This window comes from Callionymus lyra, chromosome 3 (assembly GCF_982586985.1).
Source record: "Callionymus lyra chromosome 3, fCalLyr1.hap1.1, whole genome shotgun sequence".
In the NCBI taxonomy this organism is placed as follows: Eukaryota; Metazoa; Chordata; class Actinopteri; order Syngnathiformes; family Callionymidae; genus Callionymus; species Callionymus lyra.
In genome coordinates, this window is record NC_141820.1 from 20,097,027 (window position 1) to 20,115,258 (window position 18,232).

The 18,232-nt window shown below is 42.9% G+C and overlaps 1 protein-coding gene across 5 annotated transcripts; it reads left to right on the plus strand.

Moving 5' to 3' along the window:
* The first annotated feature begins 188 nt into the window (after positions 1-188).
* Positions 189-17,513, plus strand: LOC148083755 (UPF0606 protein KIAA1549). 5 transcript variants are annotated; one of them, XM_087786901.1, is made up of 21 exons: positions 189-529; positions 3,129-3,317; positions 4,076-5,176; positions 5,310-5,392; positions 6,433-6,732; positions 6,796-6,982; positions 7,066-7,125; positions 7,193-7,344; positions 7,772-7,949; positions 8,021-8,205; positions 8,275-8,480; positions 9,270-9,397; positions 9,500-9,514; positions 11,058-11,260; positions 11,321-11,556; positions 12,647-12,782; positions 12,879-13,172; positions 13,265-13,317; positions 13,379-13,506; positions 15,212-15,366; positions 15,433-17,513. In XM_087786901.1, the coding sequence occupies exons 2-21, from the start codon at positions 3,218-3,220 to the stop codon at positions 15,655-15,657; spliced, it is 4,125 nt and encodes a 1,374-aa protein (XP_087643027.1). In that variant the 5' UTR covers positions 189-529; positions 3,129-3,217; the 3' UTR covers positions 15,658-17,513. The 5 variants fall into 5 exon arrangements, with proteins under 5 accessions (XP_087643027.1, XP_087643028.1, XP_087643025.1 ...); XM_087786902.1 differs by lacking the exon at positions 9,500-9,514; XM_087786899.1 differs by lacking the exon at positions 9,500-9,514 and having other exon boundaries at positions 8,021-8,480.
* Positions 17,514-18,232: the final 719 nt, after the last annotated feature.

Here is an 18,232-nt window from a genome sequence, read left to right on the forward strand (position 1 = left end):
GATACTACGTCATAAACGAATAGATTGTATTCAATCTTCACGATTGAAAGGTGGCGCCATTGCCTGCAATAACCCTCTGCGCCGCAGGGGGGCGCTGGAGTATCTTATCACACCAAGTCTTCCAGACTCTACAGATGTCCTGAGGAGCACCTTAACGGTGAAATGTAATACCGGTTCTGAGTGCCAGGCTCTGGAACCCAGTCGGATTTTGCTGACACCGAGCGGCGAGAACACATCCTACGGTACCGGAGATTCCGTTTCAAGTGGCGGTTCTGCCGTCTGGATAGGGTCGTGTTCCGGAGATGCCTCTGGATGTGTGAGAACAACTGGACCGGCACCGCGGATGCCGCTGCTGGAGCCGGATCGGACGTGTGTCCTTGGCGACATGTGGGTGTGATGGAGACCGTGGGCTGAGGGGAGATTCTGCAGCGAGCCGTCCTTCCCGTCCTTCTCCCCGCGGAGGGAGCGCTCCGCCCGGCAGCGTAGAAGAGGCGTGCCGCCCCCCCGAACCGCATCTCCGGGATGGCAGGTGGGTTCGTCCTATATAGTGCATCCATGCCTCGGTTCCGAATCCCCCGCATTAGAGCGAGGGTGATCTTTTGGCGACCAGGCTCTGGGGATCCGGACCTGGAACTAGTGTTCGGTCAGAGATGGTGGAGTGGATGGAGCCAGGCCGGTGCTGTAGTAACGGTACACGTCCATTAATTGGGTCAAGGTAACACATCCGAACCAGGCCAATAGAACGAAGCAGCACCGTTTCCGTGGGAGGGATGACGCTTCTTCTCACGGTTGTTTGACGTCGTATCTCGACACCTTTTCAGGTCATTTTTTTTTTTGGATGAGCATCAATGATTTATGGACCCAGTACCACCAGTGTGTTGATGGTGTCACCTCTTGAATTACAACAAGCATCACGAGTGTTGCAGGGATTCCCACACTTGACATTCCACGTGAATGAAAGCATCTGCCCGGACAAATGTATTCACCATTTTCTCAATTAATTAAACAAAAAAAAAACTTAATTGGACAAATACAGATGCATCATTTTAATGGTCCATCTTCCAAAATAAAGCAATAATAAAAGGTATTCATTTTAATTTTAGTCCTGGTACTCTGCTCTTTTAACACTAATAAAATATATTGTATTTTTTTCATGTTTTTTGCTAACCCACAATTAAACATGCTAGCCTGTAATTCTGACATGCTTTGGCCTTTACAAAGACACTGTTTCTTTGACTCCCCAAAAATAGATGACCTTTTTGGGAGCCAAGGTGTAAATCACACAAATGAATAAAAAACAAAAAAAGATATTTTGAAAACTGTATACTTGCTAACTTAGTTTAATAAAAGTCAGTTGTCGGTCACATTTTTCATACATATTGTGAATCATTAAAAATGGCTACAGTCCTGGATTTCTCCTATTATTATTATTATTATATATTATTTTATTTTATCTTAATTTTCTTTATCAATCCAAGGCTGGGCTTCCTTTTTGTTGCTGCTGCCCCCACAACCAAACTCCAGATAAGGAGTGGATGACGTGACAGATAGACATAATTAGCATTTAAAAAACCACGACGCACAAATGCAGTGTTGAGTCAGGATTAGCTCTCCATTATTGTGTAGATGACGTCTCTGGATCATGTCTGACTGCTGCTACATTACATTTGTTAAGACGAGTTAGACACTAACGATCACCACTGGCTCTATTAATAAGTCGATCAATCAATCAATGACAGTGACTGGACACTTTCAGCTGGCAACACGTGCTGTAAGTGGTAAGTGTGTACTTTGGCTGAGGTTATGTTTGGTGGTTTAAAAAAAGATTATCTTAACAGCTAAGTTTAACTTGTCCATGTGATGCTGATTTGGATGACGATGATGATGAATTTGATGATGACGATGATGATGATCAGGATGAGGAATGTGATGATGAACTTGATGATGATGATGATGATGGTGATGACAATGAATATGATGATGAACCAGATGAAGGTGAAGGTGATGAGGATGAAAGTAATGGTGATGGTGTTGATGTTTATGAATTTAATGATTTAATGAGTGTGATGGTTAGGTAAGGTAGAACTATATTGATCCTCAGGAGGTCTCCTTCGAGAAATTGTGTAAATGATGGTGATGATGATGGTGGTGATGATGACGATGAATTTGATGATGATGATGATGAATTCTATGATGATGATGATGATGAATTTGATGAGTGTGAGGATGATAAGTTAGTAAGTAAGTAATTTATATTTATATTTTGGCTTTTCCAGATGAGGGTCACAAAGTGCTTAAACGATCAAAACAAAACTCAATAAAATATATGCTTAAAAGTGATGTTGATGAATGTAATGATGATGATGACAATGATAGTGATGATGATGATGGGGAGGAGGAGGTGGAGGAGGAGGAGGAGGAGGAGGAGGAGGAGGAGGAGGAGGAGGAGGAGGCGGCGGCGGCGGCGGCGGAGGAGGAGGAGGCGGAGGAGGAGGAAGAAGAGAAGGAGGAGAAGGAGGATGATGATGTTGATTAATTTGATGATGACGATGATGATGACGATGATGATGATGATGATGAAAATTAATTTGATGATGAAAATGAATCTGATGATGATGAGGTTGATGATGATGATGGTGATGACAATCATGATGATGATGGTGATGACAATGAATATGATGATGATGAAGATGATGATGATAACGATCATGATGATGATGGTGATGACAATGAATATGATGATGATGAAGATGATGATGATAATGATGATTATGAAGTTGATGATGAAGATGATGATGATAACGATGATGATGATGATAACAATAACGATGATGATGATAATGATGATAACATGGAATATGATGAAGATGATGATGATAATGATGATGGTGATGACAATGAATGTGATGAATAACTCAATCCTTAATTTATGCTAATGCTCATCTTTATATATACTATGATATTTCCTTAATTATTCAATCATAGAAAACTTTTCATTTTTCTCTGGAAGTATGTAATAAAATAAAAGTGCTAGTGGATGTTACAAAACATGCCATTATATTTGACAGTAGTCGTACAAAATGGTGGTTCTTCACTCAAACCACACGCTGTCATTTTGCCTTGTCCAGGTCCTCCAGAGTCCGACTGGTGTAACTGTCCTGGAAGCAGACTGTGTTTCCGGCTGGACCTCTAGATTGGTACCAGGACCAGAACAGTGATGGGTCCAACGACCATAGAGTGCAGCCGCACCGTGACTGTGCTGTTGCCGTTCTTCGCTACCTTGGTTTCTACAGTGACATCTAATGCACCTGGTGCAGGTGAGTCCGTCCGTCCGTCCATCCATCCATCCATCCATCCATCCATCCATCCATCCATCCATCCATCCATCCATCCATCCATCTATCCATCTATCCATCTATCTATCTATCTATCTATCTATCTATCTATCTATCTATCTATCTATCTATCTATCTATCTATCTATCTATCTATCTATCTATCTATCTATCTATCTATCTATCTATCTATCTATCTATCTATCTATCTATCTATCTATCTATCTATCTATCTATCTATCTATCTATCTATCTATCTATCTATCTATCTATCTATCTATCTATCTATCTATCTATCTATCTATCTATCTATCTATCTATCTATCTATCTATCTATCTATCTATCTATCTATCTATCTATCTATCATCCATCCATAGTGGAGGGCGTCGTCCCCTGAATACCAATGACTAGCCTCCTTTCAGCACGTGATGCTGCCGCAAAGCACGGCCGTCATCACCATGGCAACACGGCCGGCACAAATTGAAAGGGCCTCAGTCAAGGCTGTGTGTGTCTTTTATGTGTGTGCTTCAGTGTGAGTTCCTATTATATAAGTTGAATGACAAAAGAGCCGTTTGATGTGATGACTCAGTACTGCAATGATAAGTTAGTAGTTATTATTGCTAGCAGTCCCGAATAAAATATCCAAATGAAATACTTCTGGAGTTAGTTGGCTGTAAGACCGGCTTCAGGTCCCAGTTGAACGAGCACCTGGCTGAACGAAACCATGTGATTCCTCTCAGGTGTGCAGGACTTGAACAGAACAAAGACTCCGTCCAATCCGTCCCCGCTGGTCTCACTCTCGGCGCCCGCCATCAGGTCCCCCGGCCCGGCCGAAGACTCCGTGGAAGCGGAGAACCCGGACTCCGGCGCTCAAGGCATCCACCTTTTGTTAAGACCCCCGGACCTCCTCTCGCCTAGCCTTCCGCCTCCTCTGCCGCCTCTCAGTCAGCCCTCCCTGACCCCCCGCCCAGCCTGGGACCAGGAGGACACCTGGGGTTCGGGAGACTACCTGGAGACGTTATCGTTCATGGTCCCCGACGTGGACGACCTGACCCTGTCCACCCCTCTGCCGAGCCACCCCTACGATGACGGCGGCGACTGGCCCTCGTACGACACCGATTTCCCGGCCCGCCCGACCCTGCCGCCCTCGTCCCGCCTCCTCCTGTCTCCCACGCCGAGCATCCCCCTGCACAGAGGTCCGTCCCAACCCAACGTCTTCCCGGCCTGGGACGAGGACTACGACATGCTGCCCCTGGAGCCCACGGAGGTGCTGCTGCCGGACATGAACAGCCTGGAGTACTACACCAACCTGCAGGCCCGGGAGCGCGAGGAGCCTCACGACCACAGACCCGCCATCTCTCCGACGACTACCCAGAACCACACGACTCCGAGTTCGGGTGCGGAACAGGAAGACGCCACCACCCCCCTCACCTTTTCCCCAACCACTCCCCCAATACCCACCCCCGCCCGACCTCCCCTCAGAACTCCATCGACGCCCCCTCCTCCGGCGATAAAACCCAAAGACCGGACCATGAGACCCGAGGGGTACCCTTTCTACCCGCCGCCCGACACCACCAGCGCAGTCCCTCCCCCGCCTCCACTTGCACCCCCCACTCGCCCCGACAGACCGGAAAAGCCTGAAGAAGTCACGGTGAAGCCCGTAAGGACCACGGCGAAGACCACCACCGCCACCACTCGTAAAACGACCACCACCACTCGCTTTACAGCCATCAGCCTGACCAGAGCCCCCCCGGTCACCACCACCAGGGCGGTCCAGACCCCGCCCACGCGACAGTACCTGTGCAACATCACGAAACCCGAGTCGTACCTGGTCAGAGTAGGTGAGTCCTCTCAGATCTTGAGCAAACCTCAGACACAAGTTAAGAACAGGATGAAGATTAATTCAAATTTAGATTAAAATTCCAAAGTGTTAGAAGCTTCTTGCATGAACTCAACTCTTGTGTTCTGCTCCAGGAGGCTCCAAAACATCGTCAGCAGGTTTCAGTCAAGTCCGAGATCTGCTGAGGCGAGAGTTCAACCGCTCAGTGGAGCTGCAGGTACGACGCCTTGTTCTTCACTTCTTCTGTGATGATTGACACATCTGTCAGTTACTGACATTAGTCAAGCAAATACTTTGATTTGTCTACTATGAAATTATTACTTATAGTTTCTTTAATTTTAAATTTAAGAAAATTAAAATTAAATTAATGAAATGTTTATATTTTTTAAATAATTTTCAGCACTTTTAAAATAATTTCTTTATAATAATTTGTTGTTTATATATTATTCTTTAGGTGTAATTTAACAATGATGTTGGTCATTTGTATTTAAATTTCCTGTTTTGTCATTGCTTCTGTATAGATTCCTTAAACCAATTATTTAACTAATGACGTTTTTAATTATCGTGCATCTATTTAACTATTTTTTACCCTTTTTTTAGTAGTTTAATAAGAATTTATTAGTGTAATAACAATAAAGTAGTTATTAATAAAAGTAACAACACATTGTCCTTTTAAAATTAAAGTAAATAAACACAAATAAATACATTTAAAAAATATATACATATTATATATAGTATATGGGTATGAATTAAAATTTTAACTTTTTTTCTTGTGATTTACTTGTATTTTTTGTCACAATAAATGTTTGTATTTATTTGCTTTGCTATACATTGTATTTGTTTAAACCAAATTATTGATTTTTTTTAATCTTGTTACCTATGTAGGGTTATACCATTTTACTGATTCATTATTGATGTCAATAAAATACTATTAAAAATTTCTCCCAAAATATTTTTTTGTGTTATCTTTGTAAATGTCAGTTATTTACAGAGCACAGTTTCTTAGAGGTGTAGGATTGAATTTAGAGGTGTCCCCTGCCTCTCGCCCTGTGATACTGGGATAGGCTCCAGTCTCCCCGCGACCCCGGTAAGGGATAAAGCGGTAGAAAATGAATGAATGAACTTCCTTTACACGAGATGGCAACCATCACACAGTAGTAGAAGAATATTCATAGATCAAATAAATTGTCTCTCAAAACAACTTGAACTTCTCAACCTATATAACATCTCATCATGGACGTCTTGCTCTGTCCCCAGTTTCTCAGAACTCCCTCCAGTTTCGCCTTCCGGGTGGTGTCGGGTCCACTGATCTACACCACCATCTCCGTCATCAACACCCTGCGCCGACTCCCCCGGATCCCGGGGCCCATCTCCTCCGTGTCCCCGCTCTACTCCGTCCCCGACGTCCGCTACCACATCCACTCCATCGTGCAGTTCGTCCCCGCCCACGTGGACATCAGGGTCTGTAACTTCAGCGAGCAGGTGGAGAGAGGGTTGATGCTGGCGTACATGGAGTCTCGCCGGCGGTCGCACGAGATGGGCAACGTCACCGTGCAGGTGAGACACACACACACAGGTGCGTCCAACAGACACCAATGTGTTCTTCTTTCTACCTCCCAGCTGTTGAACATCACGTTTGCCGCTTCCCCGTCGACCCCGGGGCAGAAGGTGCCCGTGGACATCACGTTCGCCGTTCGTGATGGGCAGGGCTACATCCTGGGGTCAGAGGTCAGCCAGCACCTGAGGAAGCTCAGCGTCGTTGAGTTCAGTTTCTACATCGGGTTTCCAGTCCAGCAGATTGCAGAACGTACGACGCCTCCCACAGAACGTCTCGGAAGTTTTCTGAAATGAATGTTTGACAAATACATGTGTTTTGATTCCCCGGTGCAGCCGTCCACTACCCTGAGCTCAACACGTCTCATCACCTGCGCTTCACCTGGGTCCGCACAGGTGAGAATCATTCAGGAATACCTTTTTACTTTCATCGTCCAGAAGCTAACCACGCGCTCGCTTCCAGTTCTGCTCGGGGTTCAGGAGAATATGGTGGCTGAGAGGAGTTTCAAGGCTCGCCTGGAGCGACGCCTCGCGCTGCTGCTGGAGGAAGGACTGGCCTTGACCAGCAGGAGGCGCTGGAAGAGAGCGACTGCAGTGGGCAACAACAGCCTGCAGGTAGTTTCCTCTTGTCATTTCTCATAGAGGATTCATCTTCAACATGGAAACGTTGTTTTTGTTCAAAAGCTGTTTATTTAAACATTAAATGTGTTCTCATAATAAATGTGACTGTGAAATGTAACTAAAATTATATGTTTTTTTTCATTATATATATATAATATTTACAGAATTAAATTATAATCCTCAGAATATTCAAAGATAGTTACGGGTTTGTACATTTTCAGAATGACTGCAGCTAACACTGTTAGCAATTAGCAAAGCTAGCTAGTATAACCTTCAGTTTAAAGTTTTTTAACTTTACTTTTTCCAGTTAAAAGTAGAATTAAAGTATATTTCTTTTGGTTTGATACCGGTTCGTAAGATTAATTTTCACATTTCTAACGACCAAAAAATAAAAAGTAAGCAAATATATTTCCTGCAACAGGTGGTGCGAGTGTTGAGGCTCTCTGGCTCAGAGCGCCCCCTGGAGGTGTTATATTTCGTGGAAGGTCCAGGTGGAGAGAGAATCTCATCAGAAATAATGGCCAACACCCTCAACCGACTGGACCTGCAGAGAGCTGCCATCGTTCTGGGACACCAAGTCCAGAGACCGCTGGCTCAGCGTGAGTCACCGTCGAGACCTTTTCGCTTCCTCTTCTTCTTCTTCTTCTTCACTCACGCTTTTGTCCTTCAGCGGTGGAGACGCTGTCCATCCCTCCGGCCGAGACCCCCAGCAGCAGCATCTGGCTGATCGTAGGCGTGGTCGTCCCTGTCCTCCTGGCCGTCTTCATCATCATCATCCTCTACTGGAAGCTGTGCGGCTCAGAGAAGCTGGAGTTCCAGCCAGATGCCATCAACACCATCCAGCAGAGACAAAAGGTCAGGGGTCAAAGGCCACTAGCTATTGGTTCAGAATCACGTCGGGCAGCTGACGTGCTGGTCTGTCAGCTTCAGGCTCCGAGCGTGAAAGGGTTCGACTTCGCCAAACTCCACCTGGGTCAGCACAGCAAAGACGACATCATGGTGATCCAGGAGCCCGGTGCCATCCCTGCCCCCACGAAAGAGGCGACGCCGTCTGACGGAGGAGACCTCAACACCCCCAAATCCAAGGGTTCGTCCACTAAAGGGGCTCGGTCAGGACGCCGCAGGGGCAGGTGATCTACACAACTTGTGTTGTTTGTTCTTCCACTGAAGATGTGAACATTAGTCACAATCAATCACAATGAATGAAGAGATTTGAATGATACTTTCAGGAAATGTTGGTAGTGGAACAAAGAACAACAAAGTATACAGTGTGTTTAATGCTAATGAAAGGGGGATTAAATTGAAAATAGAGGTGTGTATTGGCCTCAATCTAGCGATACGATACGTATCACGAATCAGGGACAACGATACCATATATTACGTAAATAGAGACAAGGATATATTCGTAATATTGTCCGAGTACTGGACTCTGGTGTTGCAGAATTTACAGACCACATGACTCTTGACAAAGTCATACCTGCTTTCATTTGTTTTTAAAACCAAAATATGTCCAAACATCAGATTTAAAAACTGCTGGAGTCCAATGTATCCTCTTGTCCCCAGCTTTGCCGAATTTCATTGTTTTAGTCCTTTAGCTGCTGAGCTTGTAATGGCCGCCATCTAGAGGCCAGAAGTTCAATTGCAAAACAAAAATGAACAAACGCAGTGATCATTTGCATGTTAATGGTAAATAGAAATTGAATAATGTTCTTTTTACACACACTTGATTGAACTATAAACCATAAAATACATTTTATAAAACTATACAGTGTTGTTGAATATCGCAATACAGTATCGCAATATATGGTTGTATCAATACTTTCTCACAGCCCTACAAGATAGTATCACAATAGAGCAGTAATGAATTGAATTTCAATACAAGCCACTCCTCGTCATCCCTCTTTCCTTCACTCTTTCAGGCTCAGCCCTTCAGACGGGGATTCGTTGGGCAGCGACCAGTCCAGCGGCAGGGAGTCGGGCGAGGAGAGCACCCGACCCGTGGCCACGCCCAGCGAGGGGAAGCAGCAGCGGAGGACGCCCAAAAACGGTCAGACATCGTCAAATTTGTTATGATGTTAGTACCTTATAGAACATGACTTGACTTGAAGAAGCCTTTTTTTTTTCTGTCGACACGCACTTTCATCTGAAGGGAGGAGCAAACTAGGTACGTTCATGTAAATAGTTTGAGTTTGTCCATCATTTCATGTCCATCATATCATGTCCATCATATCATGTCCATCATTGCATGTCCATCATTTCATGTTCATCATTTCATGTCCATCATTTCATGTCCATCATTTCATGTTCATCATTTCATGTCCATCATTTCATGTCCATCATTTCATGTCCATCATATCATGTCCATCATATCATGTCCGTCATATCATGTCCATCATTTCATGTCCATCATTTCATGTCCATCATATCATGTCCATCATATCATGTCCGTAATATCATGTCCATCATATCATGTCCGTCATTTCATGTCTGTCATATCATGTCCGTCATATCATGTCCATCATTTCATGTCCATCATATCATGTCCATCATTTCGTGTCCATCATATCATGTCCATCATTTCATGTTCATCATATCATGTCCATCATTTCATGTCCATCATTTCATGTCCATCATTTCATGTCCATCATTTCATGTCCATCATTTCGTGTCCATCATATCATGTCCATCATTTTGTGTCCATCATATCATGTCCATCATTTCATGTCCATCATTTCATGTTCATCATTTCATGTTCATCATATCATGTCCATCATTTCGTGTCCATCATATCATGTCCATCATTTCATGTCCATCATATCATGTCCATCATTGCATGTCCATCATTTTCATGTCCATCATATCATGTCCATCATATAATGTCCATCATATCATGTCCGTCATATCATGTCCATCATATCATGTCCATCATATCATGTCCGTAATATCATGTCCGTCATATCGTGTCCGTCATATCATGTCCATCATTTCATGTTCGTCATATGATGTCCATCATATGATGTCCATCATATGATGTCCATCATATCATGTCCATAATTGCATGTCCATTATATCATGTCCATCATATCATGTCCGTCATATCATGTCCATAATTGCATGTCCATTATATCATGTCCATCATATCATGTCCGTCATATCATGTCCATCATTGCATGTCCATCATATCATGTCCATAATTGCATGTCCATTATATCATGTCCATCATTTCATGTCCATCATATCATGTCCATCATATCATGTCCATAATTGCATGTCCATTATATCATGTCCATCATTTCATGTCCATAATTGCATGTCCATTATATCATGTCCATCATTTCATGTCCATCATATCATGTCCATCATATCATGTCCATAATTGCATGTCCATTATATCATGTCCATCATTTCATGTCCATAATTGCATGTCCATTATATCATGTCCATCATATCATGTCCATCATATCATGTCCATCATTATTCTGCTTGTATTTCATTTACGTGTCCGTGAGAGGAAACATTCTATTTTATATTCACGTTCATATGAATGTCGGGTTTTTCTCTCCTCGAGACGAGGAATAAACGCGATTGTTCATCGCAGCCTCAGCATGTGGGCGCAGGAGACGACTTTGTCATCGGAAGCTGTTCACGTAACCGTCTGGTTCCTTTTTGAAAAGATCTATTTTTCTTTGACCTTTGACCCTCTTCAGCTGTCTCTGGCAGCGGTCCGGACGAGCTGCTCTCATCGTCCTCCATCTTCGACCACGTGGACCGCCTGTCCCGCGGCTCCTCCGACGGCAACCGCCGGCAGGCCAATAAGGTGCAGCTGATCGCCATGCAGCCACGACCCAGCCCGCCCACCCAGCAGGCCTCGCAGCCCAGCCCCACCCTCACGGAGAAGGTCAACACGGAGGTGGGACATCACGCCCGTGACCGACCTCTACTGTTTTTTTACAGCCACGCTTTACTGCAGGTGGCGTTGCGACACAAGTCGGAGATGGAGAACCAGAGGAACAAGCTGAGGCAGCGCGCCAAGAGGAGGGGCCAGTGCGAGTTCCCCTCCATGGACGACATCATGGACGCCTTCGGGGACGGACCGGTGCAGAGCGAGGTGGCCCAGCGGCTCTATAGCTCCGCCCACGACCACATGGACTGCATTCTGAAAGGGGACACGCCCTCGCCACCCACGCCCACCGACTCCAGGAGGAGGTCAGCATCACTCGGCTTCATGCATGAGGAACATTTCACATAACTTTAACTCCTCATGTCTTTATTGTATGTGTCTTAACATTCATGGACCGTCATGTCATGTCTATCATTTCATGTCCATCATAGCATGTCCATCATATCATGTCCATCATATCATGTCCGTCATATCATGTCCCTCATTTCATGTCCCTCATTTCATGTCTATCATATCATGTCCATCATATCATGTCCATCATTTCATGTCCATCATATCATGTCCATCATATCATTTTCATCATATCATGTCTATCATATCATGTCCATCATATTATGTCCATCATATTATGTCCATCATATCATGTCCATCATTTTATGTCCGTCATTTCATGTCCATCATATTATGTCCATCATATCATGTCCATCATATCATGTCCATCATATCATGTCCATCATATCATGTCCGTCATATCATGTCCAACATTTCATGTCTATCATTTCATGTCCATCATAGCATGTCCATCATATCATGTCCATCATATCATGTCCATCATATTATGTCCATCATATCATGTCCATCATTTTATGTCCGTCATTTCATGTCCATCATATTATGTCCATCATATCATGTCCATCATATCATGTCCGTTATTTCATGTCCGTGATATCATGTCCATCATATCATGTCCATCATATCATGTCCATCATTTTATGTCCGTCATTTCATGTCCGTCATATCATGTCCATCATTTTATGTCCGTCATTTCATGTCCATCATATTATGTCCATCATATCATGTCCATCATTTTATGTCCGTCATATCATGTCCATCATATCATCATTTGAGCTAGAAGGCTAGTAAGTCAGTGTCGTTTCACATTCTTATGAAGCCACACTGTGTCAGTGAGAGTGGAAAAACCACAAAGCTGCTCAGTTCTACAACACAAGCTAAACTAACGTTTCACAAAAATGAAACAAAAAGTATTAATTAAAGGCACGGCGTGAACGTTAATGGCTGTTAAATGTTAAAAATGACAATAATGTTGAGATAAAACATGTTTCTATACATTTATAAAAATATAATTCATATCATTATTTGCTATTGTTCTTCCAGAGGGAGGCGCTCTCCAAGAGGACGGCGGCCTCCGCCAGGACCTGGGAGCCTCCCTGACACAGATAGAGACCGGCTGCTGACTGACCAGAACGCCACCTACAGGAAGTATCCAGGACTGAACAACGTGGCATACATGGTGAGTCAAGAGAGAATCTCTCTGCAGTTTACATTCAAATAGTAACATTAAAATGATAATATATATATTAATATATATATTCATAAATGTTTCCAGTCTGATCCAGACCTGCCCCCGGACCACGGCAGCCCCTCTCCTACAGACGAAGTCTTTGACTCCACCCAGCCGCCGCCTCCCTACATGCCCCCCCAGCCGTCCATCGAGGAAGCCCGGCTGCAGATGCACTCCCTCCTGGACGACGCCTTCGCTCTGGTGTCGCCGTCGTCGCAGGGCAGCGCCGGGGTGAGCGGGGTAAGCCCGGCTTTACCCAGTCCCTCTCCCCTGCCCCGCCCCCCGGGCAGGCAGTGGAGCTCTTACCCAGCAGCCCCCTCCCACAGTCCCTTCTCTGCAGTGAGTTCTGAAGCCCTGCAGATTTTGCCCTCGGGGAGGTTATAGTCACGTTTGAATCTTCCTCTTCATCACTCACTTACTCTTTCCTGCAGAGATACGCCGAGCTGGGAATGTCGCCCACGTCAGTGCAGGGTCTAATGACCAGGTGAGTTTTACAGTCTGTAGCCCTCGATGAGAAGCCTGGCTTACTTGTCTACTTCACCCAGGCAGGGCCTTAATTCAGGAGGTTACATCTCTACATCAGACCAGCTGCAGGAGCCTGTTTACTCCAACAGAGGGCAGTACGAGGACCCGCCTTCTTCCTCCAGACCACGGCCTGTTGGGGGCAGCACCGGTACTACATTAATTATGAATTAATGAGGAACCCCCTGAGGGATCAATAAAGTTATATCTATCTATCTATCTATCTATCTATCTAAAACTGATACATGCAAATGACTGACCAGTGATATTACTTCGGTTGATTATTTACTTGGAGTCAACGTTTAAGGTCGTAACCGTCGAGTAAGTGGTTACATCTGCTAAACAACCCCTAGAGGGTTCTGTCGCCATGTATTTCTCCTCTTAATCCCTTTATAGCAAATCCCTTCTAGTAGTTATCAGTTATCAAACAACAATGTTATGAGGTACATGGCACCCAAAAAGCTGTCATAATGGTAAATTAAGAAGCAGTAAGTAACTCTGCAAGTCACTGTAGTATACTCTGTGACTCACTGTAGTATTACTCTGTGAGTCACTGTAGTATTACTCTGTGAGTCACTGTAGTATTACTCTGTGACTCACTGTAGTATTACTCTGTGAGTCACTGTAGTATTACTCTGTAAGTCACTGTAGTATTACTCTGTGAGTCACTGTAGTATTACTCTGCGAGTCACTGTAGTATTACTCTGTAAGTCACTGTAGTATTACTCTGTGACTCACTGTAGTATTACTCTGTGAGTCACTGTAGTATTACTCTGTAAGTCACTGTAGTATTACTCTGTGAGTCACTGTAGTATTACGCTGCGAGTCACTGTAGTATTACTCTGTAAGTCACTGTAGTATTACTCTGTGAGTCACTGTAGTATTACTCTGCGAGTCATTGTAGTATCACTCTGCGAGTCACGGTAGTATTACTCTGTAAGTCACTGTAGTATTACTCTGTAAATCACTGTATTATAATCTGTGACTCACTTTAGTATTACTCTGTGAGTCACTCTAGTATTACTCTGCAAGTCACTGTAGTATTACTCTGTAAATCACTGTATTATAATCTGTGACTCACTTTAGTATTACTCTGTGAGTCACTCTAGAATTACTCTGCAAGTCACTGTAGTATTACTCTGTAAATCACTGTATTATAATCTGTGACTCACTGTAGTATTACTCTGTGATTCACTGTAGTATTACTCTGTAAGTCACTGTAGTATTACTCTGTAAGTCACTGTATTATAATCTGTGACTCACTTTAGTATTACTCTGTGAGTCACTCTAGTATTACTCTGCAAGTCACTGTAGTATTACTCTGTAAGTCACTGTATTATAATCTGTGAGTCACTTTAGTATTACTCTGTGAGTCACTCTAGTATTACTCTGCAAGTCACTGTAGTATTACTCTGTAAGTCACTGTATTATTACTCTGTAAGTCACTGTAGTATTACTCTGTGAGTCATTGTAGTATCACTCTGCGAGTCACTGTAGTATTACTCTGCGAGTCACTGTAGTATCACTCTGCGAGTCATTGTAGTATTACTGCAAGTCAAATTCTCAAAACTTTATTGACATTGCACTTCCACGCATGAGTTGCCAAAAGGAACTTAACCCTTGTGGGAATTTATATATCAGAGTGAAATGAATTTAAACAATTATTGATTTTTCTAAACATTAATGTTTTTGATATTATTTTAAGCATTTACACGTTCACACCGCAAGTATTTACAGTGATTGACTCTGCTATTTTCATAAGTGGTTAATACAGTGAAAGACAAATTAATTATTTTCAACTTTATTAGTCATGAATAAACTAACATTCCTTTTGTTAACATGTCAATATTTCATAGGTGCTCAGCTCCACCACCTGACCCAGGTGGGCTTGTCCAGCCAGATCGGTGGGTATCCTGGGGTCGGCCGGAGCATGTCAGGACCCACAGGCTCCAGTTGGAACCAGCAGCACTCGGACCAGGACCTGCCCAGATCTGCAGCCAGCAGAGAGAGCGTGAGTGTCCACGATTGTCCAGAAACTGGAACCCACCTGAACATCACCCGTGTCTGTTTTCTGCAGGTGTTGTCGTTCCCGGAGTTTTCATCATCGGCGGTTTTCCAGATGCCCAGTTCGTCTTTGAGAGACCCTTCTGCGCCGCCGCTCCTCCTGACCTCCCCGACGCCGGAGTACCTGCCGGACGACGCCTCCCCCTCCGCCCACACCTCCGCCTCCCTCATCAAGGCCATCAGGGAGGAGCTGCGGCGCCTGGCGCAGAAACAGGCCGCCATCACCAGCTACCCTTAGCACAAGGAGGGAACTGGACAAAAAAAAAAAAACGATTTGCACTCTGGACTCCAACGAGCCGCTGACTTTTGCCCGTTACTTCGTCAACGACCTCCGGTACTTTACAGGGTCCCGTGTGTCCACCATCTTATCGGAACCAAAAAAAAAAACAACAAAAAAAAACAAACTAGTCTCTCAAGTGCTTCTGTTACCTCCAGTCATGAACCTCCACCAGTCCTGACTAGATCCCTTGAGGAATGTTTGCAAGCCAGATGATTCCTCAACAGCTGGAGACAAAAAAAACCCTCTCCAGAACATCTGGACTCTCAGAAGAGTAGATTGTCCGTTTATAATCTTAGACGTCGGTGCTAACATCAGCCTCATACATCTCGCCACATTGCCTTCCACGGTCTTTGTCATCCACGTAGACGTGTCTTAGCTCATCAACCATGTCAGTCTGGCCTGTGCACTGTTGGAGGTGGAGCATACTATAAATATATATATATTTCAGTATGAATATGATGACATAGCTATAAAATAAATATGACTATATGTAAAGAGATAGAATACTGATGAGCACAATATTAATGTCAGAGTTATTATACGAGTATTGAGATGTTTTTATTGCTTTATTTTGGTCAAGAAAAGACAGTTTGTGTTTGAGCTCGCTGTATTTGGAGCTAATTTGTAAGTGTAGTTGTCGTTCGGCATAGCTGCTCGCTGGCGTGTTCATGTGGTGGCAACTAAAAAAGAAAAAAGAGAATAGAAGATAAAAAATAAAAAAAAGATGCTAATTCATTGCTTTGCTATGAAGCCCATCACTGATCTGTTGCATCCATCTGTATGTGAGCAGAACTACGTCAGGAGGTCAACACAACCTGGTGCCGTTTCAGTTTCAAACCAGCAGATAAAACTGTCCTCAATTTGATAATAGATTATTATTCCTAATATAAACAAACATTTCACTGTGGAACTACTACAGTGCTGATGTCGACCAGCTAAGCTAGCAAGTACAGCATTTAGTAACAATCCATTACTTAACACTAGGATAAAAAGATAATCTTTTATGTGTTACGAGGTGAAAAAGATATACTAAATAGACCAAAAATAATTGTGCAATATCTTAAATTACTTTGCGTTTTTCATCATCATTAAAAAAGGGAAAATTGGTGAATGAATTGTTTTTTAATTAACATGAAAGGTACTTATTCTATGTTGAATTTTGCCGACATGGAAAAGTTGGCCATGTTTATGGTTAAAAATAACAAAAGAAAGTGTAGATTCATAATCATATTAACATTGAAAGTAAAGATTCCTTCCAGATATATAGATTTTTGACACATTGTGGAGAGCTGGTTAAGTTAGCACGAACACAAAAAGCACCAGTTTTATAAAAAATACCCATTGACATTTTCACAAAATGATGTGAAAATGTTTCATGGAAACATATTTTTTTCAAGTTTGTTGAATGTTGATCTCATTCTATTTGCTTATTTAACGTGCCTAGTACATGAAGTTGACACAAAATGGTGTGACTCAACTTTTCATCGCCTGACATTGAAATTTACTTTTGTTGCCATGTTTGAGTTGTTTTAAAAATGGTATTTACTCTCAAAATACTGTGCCTCATTGAAATGCTTTTTTTTTTCTGCATTTTGCTATTTGATGTATTTTAGTTGATGGTTTATCTGTGAACTTGAGGATGTTATTGCGGCGTCCTGAAGACCTCCTGACTAGTTTCTCTCGAGCGCCGTTAGCATGTTCTGTTACACTGGATGCTTCAGCTGCACGTGGTGTTAATGTTAGCATGCTGCTAAAGTGTTCTAAAGTGCTGAGAATTCGCTGTTCCATGACACCATCGATCAACAAAAAATAAACATGATTTTTGACCTTAGTAAAATGTAGTCGATGTTGTAGGTGATCCGCTGATCTACCCGAAACTGTACCGTTTGTTTCGGTTTCCGTTTGACCCCCACACCGGACAGTCTAGCCGGGGTCACGCCCTTTGGATCAAGTGGTGCTACTTCAACAACTGATAGTTGCCGTGTTCATCCTTTAAAACACAATCAAATACATCTTCTATTCTTTTTTATTCATAATTTCTCTTATCAAACTCTTATTCACTAAATCTTATTTAAAATGTCGTCATTTATCCCTTCTCATATATTGTGAAAAGGAAATAACCAAACTTTTTCCCCTTTAAATACAGTTGATACATAATTGTAACTTCAAAAATTATCCACGCAAAAAATAACCAAGAATAATAAATGCAATTTTAGTGTTTAATATCTAATGAATCCTTTAACTAATATTATTCTAAACCAGGAATTGTAATTATAAGCAACACAATGGGACTGTGAGGCATGTGAAAAAAAAAAAAAACCCATTTGGAACTTTAAATAAAAATCCTTACGGTGACGTGAAATGTCAAGAAAAACTCAATTTAAATATATTTAATTTCACATTTTAATTTCACATTCAAATTAAAAGCCGGACAAACTCGGCGTCAATCAAACGCCTCATTTACATGTCAATCAACAGATTACAATCTGATTGGTTGGAATTACGTTCATGGATGCCGACTCTTTTATCTTCA